The 9,957-nt window shown below is 50.9% G+C and overlaps 1 protein-coding gene across 1 annotated transcript in view; it reads right to left on the bottom strand.

Moving 5' to 3' along the window:
• Window positions 1–9,957, bottom strand: part of LOC109885032 (neuropilin-2) — a 331,344-nt gene that overhangs the window by 45,305 nt on the left and 276,082 nt on the right. Inside the window, 1 exon segment of the mRNA XM_031801847.1 lies at window positions 8,631–8,663. Within this exon segment, the coding sequence (XP_031657707.1) occupies window positions 8,631–8,663 (33 nt within the window).

The following is a 9,957-nucleotide window of genomic DNA, read 5'->3' as shown; positions in this document are numbered from 1 at the left end:
GGTGTTATCGTAGACCAGAGTGTTGCGGGTGTTATCGTAGTAGACCAGAACTTTGCAGGTGTTATCATAGTAGACCAGAGCTTTGCAGGTGTTATCATAGTAGACCAGAGTTTTGCAGGTGTTATCATAGTAGACCAGAGTTTTGCAGGTGTTATCATAGTAGACCAGAGCGTTGCAGGTGTTATCATAGTAGACCAGAGCTTTACAGGTGTTATCATAGACCAGAGCTTTGCAGGTGTTATCATAGACCAGAGCTTTACAGGTGTTATCATAGACCAGAGTTTTGCAGGTGTTATCATAGTAGACCAGAGCGTTGCAGGTGTTATCGTAGACCAGAGCTTTGCAGGTATTATCATAGACCAAAGCAATATTTCTAAGACCATTTTTGACCTCTTCTCAGCTCTTCTGTTTGAATGAAAGACAGAAGAGAGAGCAGGGAGACAGTTAGCTCTGGGAGAGAGCAGGGAGACAGTTAGCTCTGGGAGAGAGCAGTGGGACAGTTAGCTCTGGGAGAGAGCAGGGAGACAGTTAGCTCTGGGAGAGAGCAGGGAGACAGTTAGCTCTGGGAGAGAGCAGGGGGACAGTTAGCTCTGGGAGAGAGCAGGGGGACAGTTAGCTCTGGGAGAGAGCAGGGAGACAGTTAGCTCTGGGAGAGAGCAGGGGGACAGTTAGCTCTGGGAGAGAGCAGGGGGACAGTTAGCTCTGGGAGAGAGCAGGGAGACAGTTAGCTCTGGGAGAGAGCAGGGGGACAGTTAGCTCTGGGAGAGAGCAGGGGGACAGTTAGCTCTGGGAGAGAGCAGGGGGACAGTTAGCTCTGGGAGAGAGCAGGGGGACAGTTAGCTCTGGGAGAGAGCAGGGGGACAGTTAGCTCTGGGAGAGAGCAGGGGGACAGTTAGCTCTGGGAGAGAGCAGGGGGACAGTTAGCTCTGGGAGAGAGCAGGGGGACAGTTAGCTCTGGGAGAGAGCAGGGGGACAGTTAGCTCTGGGAGAGAGCAGTGGGACAGTTAGCTCTGGGAGAGAGCAGGGGGACAGTTAGCTCTCTAGCGGGACAGTAAGCTCTCTAGCGGGACAGTTAGCTCTCTAGCGGGACAGTTAGCTCTCTAGCGGGACAGTTAGCTCTCTAGAGGGACAGTTAGCGAGTGGTCACATTCAGATTCTCAGGTTTTCTTACATTCATGATTGTCTGCCAGTCTTTTCTAACTCAAGTCAAACATCTCCATGGAAACCACCCCAAGACCCCGACAGCCAAACACACAAGTCCAGTCAAATCTCCCATCTCACACTCATCCTCCACAGAATAACACAGAGGATGCGTTCCAAATGGCACCCTTGTTACGGTTTTCTAAGTGTGGTGAAGGAGAGTCGGACCAAACTGCAGCATGTCGATTGCGATCCATGTTTATTTAAACAAACGTAAAACACGACTAAACACGAACACTACAAAAACAATAAACGAAACGAAAACCGAAAACAGCCTATACTTGTGTCAACTAACCTAAACAAGGACATCAAGACAAATAGGACAATCACCCACGACAAACTCAAAGAATATGGCTGCCTAAATATGGTTCCCAATCAGAGACAACGATAAGCACCTGCCTCTAATTGAGAACCACTCCAGACAGCCATAGACCTTGCTAGATAACCCCACTAGCTACAATCCCAAAAACATACACACCCAAAACCCCAAGACAAAACACACCACAATACAAAAACTCCATGCCACACCCTGGCCTGACCCAATACATGAAGAAAAACACAAAATACTTAGACCAGGGCGTGACAGAACCCCCCCCCCCCCTAAGGTGCGGACTCCCGAACGCACCTCAAAACAATAGGGAGGGTCCGGGTGGGCGTCTGTCCATGGTGGCGGCTCCGGCGCGGGATGTGGAACCCACTCAGTTAATGTCTTAGTCCCCTCTCCTCGCGTCCCTGGATAGACCACCCTCGCCGCCGACCATGGCCTAGTAGTCCTCACCCAGAACCCCACTGGACTGAGGAGCAGATTGGGACTGAAGGACAGCTCAGGACTGAGGCAGCTCGGGACTGAGGGGAAGCTCGGGAGTGAGAGAAAGCTCGGGAGTGAGAGAAAGCTCAGGAGTAAGAGAAAGCTCAGGAGTGAGAAGAAGCTCAGGACTGAGGCAGCTCGGGACTGAGGGGAAGCTCGGGAGTGAGAGAAAGCTCGGGAGTGAGAGAAAGCTCAGGAGTAAGAGAAAGCTCAGGAGTGAGAAGAAGCTCAGGAGTGAGAAGAAGCTCAGGAGTGAGAGAAAGCTCAGGAGTGAGAAGAAACTCAGGCAGGTAGATAGATCTACCAGATCCTGGCTGGCTGGTGGTTTCAACAGATCCTGGCTGACTGGCAGATCCTGGCTGACTGGCAGATCCAGGCTGACTGGCAGATCTGGAAGATCCTGGCTGACTGGCAGATCTGGAAGAGTCTGGTTGACTGGCAGATCTGGCAGAGTCTGGTTGACTGGCAGATCTGGAAGAGTCTGGTTGACTGGCAGATCTGGCAGAGTCTGGCTGACTGGTGGATCCTGGCTGACTGGCGAATCCTGGCTGACTGGCGAATCCTGGCTGACTGGCGGATCCTGGCCGACTGGCAGATCCTGGCCGACTGGCAGATCCTGGCCGACTGGCACTTCTGGCGGATCCTGGCTGACTGGCACTTCTGGCGGATCCTGGAAGACTGGTGGATCCTGGCAGACTGGTGGATCCTGGCTGACTGGTGGATCTAACTGATCCTGACAGACTGGCGACGCTGGGCAGACTGGCGGCGCTGGGCAGACTGGCGACGCTGGGCAGACTGGCGGCGCTGGGCAGACTGGCGACGCTGGGCAGACTGGCGGCGCTGGGCAGACTGGCGGCGCTGGGCAGACTGGCGATGCTGGGCAGACTGGCGGCACCGGCGGCGCTGGGCAGACTGGCGGCGCTGGGCAGACTGGCGGCTCCTTGCAAACTGACAGCTCCTTGCAGACTGGCAGCTCCTTGCAGACTGGCAACTCCATGCAGACTGGCAGCTCCATGCAGACTGGCAGCTCTGGCTGCTCTATGCAGACTGACATCTCTGGCTGCTTCATGCAGACTGACAGCTCTGGCTGCTCCATATAGACTGGCTGCTTCATGTAGACTGACAGCTCTGGCTGCTCCATGCAGACTGACATCTCTGGCTGCTCCATGCAGACTGACATCTCTGGCTGCTCCATGCAGACTGACAGCTCTGGCTGCTTCATGCAGACTGACATCTCTGGCTGCTCCATGCAGACTGACAGCTCAGGCTGCTCCATGCAGACTGGCAGCTCAGGCTGCTCCATGCAGGCTGGCAGCTCTGGCTTCTCCATGCAGGCTGACAGCTCTGGTGGCTTCTTACAGACTGACAGCTCCATATAGGCTGGCAGCCCCAGCTGCTCCCTGCAGGCTGGCAGCTCTGTCTGCGCTAAACAGGCGGGAGACTCCGGCAGCTTTAGAGGAGAAAGGCTCTGGCTGCGCTAAACAGGCGGGAGACTCCAGCAGCGCAGGAGAGGAGAAAAGCGCTGGCTGCGCTGAACAGGCGGGAGACTCCGGCAGCGCAGGAGAGGAGAAAGGCTCTAGCTGCGCTAAACAGGCGGGAGACTCCAGCAGCGCAGGAGAGGAGAAAAGCGCTGGCTGCGCTGAACAGGCGAGGGGCACTGAAGGCCTGGTGCGTGGTGCTGGTACTGGTGTTACTGGACCGAGGACACGCACAGGAAGCCTGGTGCGGGGAGCTGCTACCGGAGGGCTGGAGTGTGGAGGTGGCACAGGATGGGCTAGACCGTGAAGGCGTACTGGAGATCTTGAGAGCAGTGCTGGCACAGGACGTGCAAGGCTAGGGATGTGCACAGGAGGCCTGGTGCGTGAGGCTGGCACCAACTTCACCAGCCGACTAACACACACCTCATGACGAGTATGGAGCGCTAACCCAGGTGCCATCAAATCCCCGACACGTTCCGTCGGGCGAATTCCATGCAGAAAGCACCAACACAGCAACTCCCTCATTTCTCTCTCCTCCAATTTCCCCATTAACTCCTTCACAGTCTCTGTTTCGCTCACCTCCAACACCGGCTCTGGTTCTGGTCTCCTCCTAGGCTCCTAGACCAGAGCCCTATTCCCTATATAGTGCACTACTATAGACCAGAGCCCTATTCCCTATATAGTGCACTACTTTAGACCAGAGCCCTATTCCCTATATAGTGCACTACTTTAGACCAGAGCCCCATTCCCTATATAGTGCACTACTTTAGACCAGAGCCATATTCCCTATATAGTGCACTACTTTAGACCAGAGCCCTATTCCCTATATAGGGCACTACTTTAGACCAGAGCCCAATTCCCTATATAGTGCACTACTATAGACCAGATTCCTATTCCCTATATAGTGCACTACTGTATACCAGAGCCCTATTCCCTATATAGTGCACTACTATAGACCAGAACCCTATTCCCTATATAGTGCACTACTTTAAACCAGAGCCCTATTCCCTATATAGTACACTACTATAGACCAGAGCCCTATTCCCTATACAGTGCACTACTAAAGACCAGAGCCCTATTCCCTATATAGTGCACTACTTTGGACCAGAGCCCTATTCCCTATATAGTGCACTACAATAGACCAGAACCCTATTCCCTATATAGTGCACTACTATAGACCAGGGCCCTATTCCCTATATAGTGCACTACTATAGACCAGAGCCCTATTCCCTATATAGTACACTACTATAGACCAGAGCCCTATTCCCTATATAGTGGTACTACTATAGACCAGAGCCCTATTCCCTATATAGTGGCACTACTTTAGACCAGAACCCTATTCCCTATATAGTGCACTACTATAGACCAGAGCCCTATTCCCTATATAGTGCACTATTATAGACCAGAGCCCTATTCCCTATATAGTGGTACTACTATAGACCAGAGCCCTATTCCCTATATAGTGGCACTACTATAGACCAGAGCCCTATTCCCTATATAGTGCACTACTTTAGACCAGAGCCCTATTCCCTATATAGTGGCACTACTATAGACCAGAGCCCTATTCCCTATATAGTGCACTACTTTAGACCAGAGCCCTATTCCCTATATAGTGGCACTACTATAGACCAGAGCCCTATTCCCTATATAGTGGCACTACTATAGACCAGAGCCCTATTCCCTATATAGTGCACTACTTTAGACCAGAGCCCTATTCCCTATATAGTGGCACTACTATAGACCAGAGCCCTATTCCCTATATAGTGCACTACTATAGACCAGAGCCCTATTCCCTACATAGTGGCACTACTTTAGACCGGAGCCCTATTCCCTACATAGTGCACTACTATAGACCAGAGCCCTATTCCCTATATAGTGGCACTACTTTAGACCGGAGCCCTATTCCCTACATAGTGCACTACTATAGACCAGAGCCCTATTCCCTACATAGTGGCACTACTATAGACCAGAGCCCTATTCCCTACATAGTGCACTACTATAGACCAGAGCCCTATTCCCTACATAGTGGCACTACTTTAGACCGGAGCCCTATTCCCTATATAGTGGCACTACTTTAGACCGGAGCCCTATTCCCTATATAGTGCACTACTATAGACCAGAGCCCTATTCCCTATATAGTGGCACTACTTTAGACCGGAGCCCTATTCCCTACATAGTGGCACTACTTTAGACCGGAGCCCTATTCCCTACATAGTGGCACTACTTTAGACCGGAGCCCGATGGGGAATATGGTGCCATTTAGGAGGATTAACTCTTATAACTGACTCCACATTTCATTCCTGTAGAATAAGCCTCTTGAAGAGAGGAGGGAGGAGGGAGACTCTCTTGAAGAGAGGAGGGAGACTCTGTGTAGAATAGAAGAGAGGAGGGAGGAGGGAGACTCCGTGTAGAATAGAAGAGAGGAGGGAGGAGGGAGACTCTCTTGAAGAGGGTGAATGGGCAAGACAAAATATTGAAGTGCCTTTGAACCGGGTATGGTAGTAGGTGCCTTTGAACAGGGTACGGTAGTAGGTACCTTTGAACAGGGTATGGTAGTAGGGGCCTTTGAACAGGGTATGGTAGTAGGTGCCTTTGAACAGGGTAGTAGGTGCCTTTGAACAGGGTATGGTAGTAGGTGCCTTTGAACAGGGTATGGTGGTAGGTGCCTTTGAACAGGGTAGTGGATGCCTTTGAACATGGTAGTAGGTGCCTTTGAACAGGGTATGGTAGTAGGTGCCTTTGAACAGGGTAGCATCCCTGTGCTTCTACACCTGCATTGCTTGCTGTTTGGGGTTTTAGGCTGGGTTTCTGTACAGCACTTTGAGATATCAGCTGATGTACGAAGGGCTATATAAATAAATTTGATTTGATTTGATTTGAGTAGGTGCCTTTGAACAGGGTATGGTAGTAGGTGCCTTTGAACAGGGTATGGTAGTAGGTGTCTTTGAACAGGGTATGGTAGTAGGTGTCTTTGAACAGGGTATGGTAGTAGGTGCCTTTGAACAGGGTATGGTAGTAGGTGTCTTTGAACAGGGTATGGTAGTAGGTGCCTTTGAACAGGGTATGGTAGTAGGTGTCTTTGAACAGGGTATGGTAGTAGGGGCCTTTGAACAGGGTATGGTAGTAGGTGCCTTTGAACAGGGTATGGTAGTAGGGGCCTTTGAACAGGGTATGGTAGTAGGTGCCTGTGAACAGGGTATGGTAGTAGGTGCCTTTGAACAGGGTATGGTAGTAGGTGCCTTTGAACAGGGTATGGTAGTAGGTGCCTTTGAACAGGGTATGGTAGTAGGGGCCTTTGAACAGGGTATGGTAGTAGGTGTCTTTGAACAGGGTATGGTAGTAGGTGTCTTTGAACAGGGTAGTAGGTGCTTTTGAACAGGGTATGGTAGTAGGTGCCTTTGAACAGGGTAGTAGGTGCCTTTGAACAGGGTATGGTAGTAGGTGCCAGTTGAACAGGGTATGGTAGTAGGTGTCTTTGAACAGGGTATGGTAGTGGGTGCCTTTGAACAGGGTATGGTAGTAGGTGTCTTTGAACAGGGTATGGTAGTAGGTGCCTTTGAACAGGGTATGGTAGTAGGTGTCTTTGAACAGGGGTATGGTGGTAGGTACCAGGTGCACCGGTTTGAGTCATGGACATCCAGCCAACTTGACAACTGTGGGATGTCATGGACATCCAGCCAACTTGACAACTGTGGGATGCATTGGAGTCAACATGGACCAGCATCCCTGTGGTCAACATGGGCCAGCATCCCTGGAGTCAACATGGGCCAGCATCCCTGGAGTCAACATGGCCAAGTATCCCTGGAGTCAACATGACCCAGCATCCCTGTGGAACGCTTTCTACACCTTGTGGAGTCAACATGGACCAGCATCCCTGTGGAACGCTTTCTACACCTTGTGGAGTCAACATGGACCAGCATCCCTGTGGAACGCTTTCTACACCTTGTGGAGTCAACATGGACCAGCATCCCTATGGAACGCTTTCTACACCTTGTGGAGTCAACATGGACCAGCATCCCTGTGGAACGCTTTCTACACCTTGTGGAGTCAACATGGACCAGCATCCCTGTGGAACGCTTTCTACACCTTGTGGAGTCAACATGGACCAGCATCCCTATGGAACGCTTTCTACACCTTGTGGAGTCAACATGGACCAGCATCCCTGTGGAACGCTTTCTACACCTTGTGGAGTCAACATGGACCAGCATCCCTATGGAACGCTTTCTACACCTTGTGGAGTCAACATGGACCAGCATCCCTATGGAACGCTTTCTACACCTTGTGGAGTCAACATGGACCAGCATCCCTATGGAACGCTTTCTACACCTTGTGGAGTCAACATGGACCAGCATCCCTATGGAACGCTTTCTACACCTTGTGGAGTCAACATGGACCAGCATCCCTATGGAACGCTTTCTACACCTTGTGGAGTCAACATGGACCAGCATCCCTATGGAACGCTTTCTACACCTTGTGGAGTCAACATGGACCAGCATCCCTGTGGAACGCTTTCTACACCTTGTGGAGTCAACATGGACCAGCATCCCTATGGAACGCTTTCTACACCTTGTGGAGTCAACATGGACCAGCATCCCTATGGAACGCTTTCTACACCTTGTGGAGTCAACATGGACCAGCATCCCTGTGGAACGCTTTCTACACCTTGTGGAGTCAACATGGACCAGCATCCCTATGGAACGCTTTCTACACCTTGTGGAGTCAACATGGACCAGCATCCCTATGGAACGCTTTCTACACCTTGTGGAGTCAACATGGACCAGCATCCCTATGGAACGCTTTCTACACCTTGTGGAGTCAACATGGACCAGCATCCCTATGGAACGCTTTCTACACCTTGTAGAGTCAAATGCCCCAAAGGATTGAGGCTGTTCTGATGTTGAAAGCAGGTGCAATGCAATATTTGGAAGGTGCTCCTAATGTTTTGTACACTCAGTGTAGTTCGACACCAAATAGAACCAGGTAAAATTAAATCAGGTAATAGAATCAGTTAAATGTGTGTCCATGGACCAGAGTGCACTGCAAGCTGGACGGAGAAATAAGCAGAAAGCAACAAACATTCAGACGGGAAGTAGACAAATGTTCGCACAGGAAACAGGAAGTAGTCAAAGACGAGGACAACTCACCAGTCATGTCAGGAGGGAATGCAGCGAAGGGCTCTGGAAGAGAGGAATCCATTTTTATTAATCAAATAAATAAACAAATAAAGAAATCAAATGGACAGATGATGATATGCATGCAATGAATGACACTCGTCAACAATTACTGGCCCCAGTGGGAATCAGGTAAGGAGAGGACAGACAGCCATTCTTCCTCAGTGTGTTAGCCGTGTTTTAGTGAGTATTATAAGGGTGACTAATGGCTCCCAGACTCGTTAAGAGAGGGAGATGAGACTGAGAGGAGAGAGGGAGATGAGACTGAGAGGATAGAGGGAGATGAGACTGAGAGGAGAGAGGGAGATGAGACTGAGAGGAGAGAGGAAGATCAGACTGAGAAGAGAGAGGGAGATGAGACTGAGAGGAGAGAAGGAGACGAGACTGAGAGGAGAGAGGGAGATGAGACTGAGAAGAGAGAGGGAGATGAGACTGAGAAGAGAGAGGGAGATGAGACTGAGAGGAGAGAGGGAGATGAGACTGAGAGGAGAGAGGAAGATCAGACTGAGAAGAGAGAGGGAGATGAGACTGAGAGGAGAGAGGGAGATGAGACTGAGAGGAGAGAGGGAGATGAGACTGAGAAGAGAGAAGGAGGGTCAGACTCAGAGGAGAGAAGGAGGTGAGACTGAGAAGAGAGAAGGAGGGTCAGACTGAGAGGAGAGAGGGAGATGAGACTGAGAGGAGAGAGGGAGATGAGACTGAGAGGAGAGAAGGAGATGAGACTGAGAAGAGAGAGGGAGATGAGACTGAGAAGAGAGAGGGAGATGAGACTGAGAGTAGAGAGGGAGATGAGACTGAGAGGAGAGAAGGAGATGAGACTGAGAAGAGAGAGGGAGATGAGACTGAGAGGAGAGAGGGAGATGAGACTGAGAGGAGAGAGGGAGATGAGACTGAGAAGAGAGAGGGAGATGAGACTGAGAAGAGAGAGGGAGATGAGACTGAGAAGAGAGAGGGAGATGAGACTGAGACGAGAGAAGGAGGGTCAGACTCAGAGGAGAGAAGGAGGTGAGACTGAGAAGAGAGAAGGAGGGTCAGACTGAGAGGAGAGAGGGAGATGAGACTGAGAGGAGAGAGGGAGATGAGACTGAGAAGAGAGAGGGAGATGAGACTGAGAGGAGAGAGGGAGATGAGACTGAGAGGAGAGAGGAAGATCAGACTGAGAAGAGAGAGGGAGATGAGACTGAGAGGAGAGAGGGAGATGAGACTGAGAAGAGAGAGGGAGATGAGACTGAGAAGAGAGAGGGAGATGAGACTGAGAAGAGAGAGGGAGATGAGACTGAGAAGAGAGAGGGAGATGAGA

The sequence above is a fragment of the Oncorhynchus kisutch genome, linkage group LG2 (assembly GCF_002021735.2).
Source record: "Oncorhynchus kisutch isolate 150728-3 linkage group LG2, Okis_V2, whole genome shotgun sequence".
Classification (NCBI taxonomy): domain Eukaryota; kingdom Metazoa; phylum Chordata; class Actinopteri; order Salmoniformes; family Salmonidae; genus Oncorhynchus; species Oncorhynchus kisutch.
Note: the sequence above shows the minus strand (reverse complement) of the source record. Positions and strands in the feature narration are given on the sequence as shown.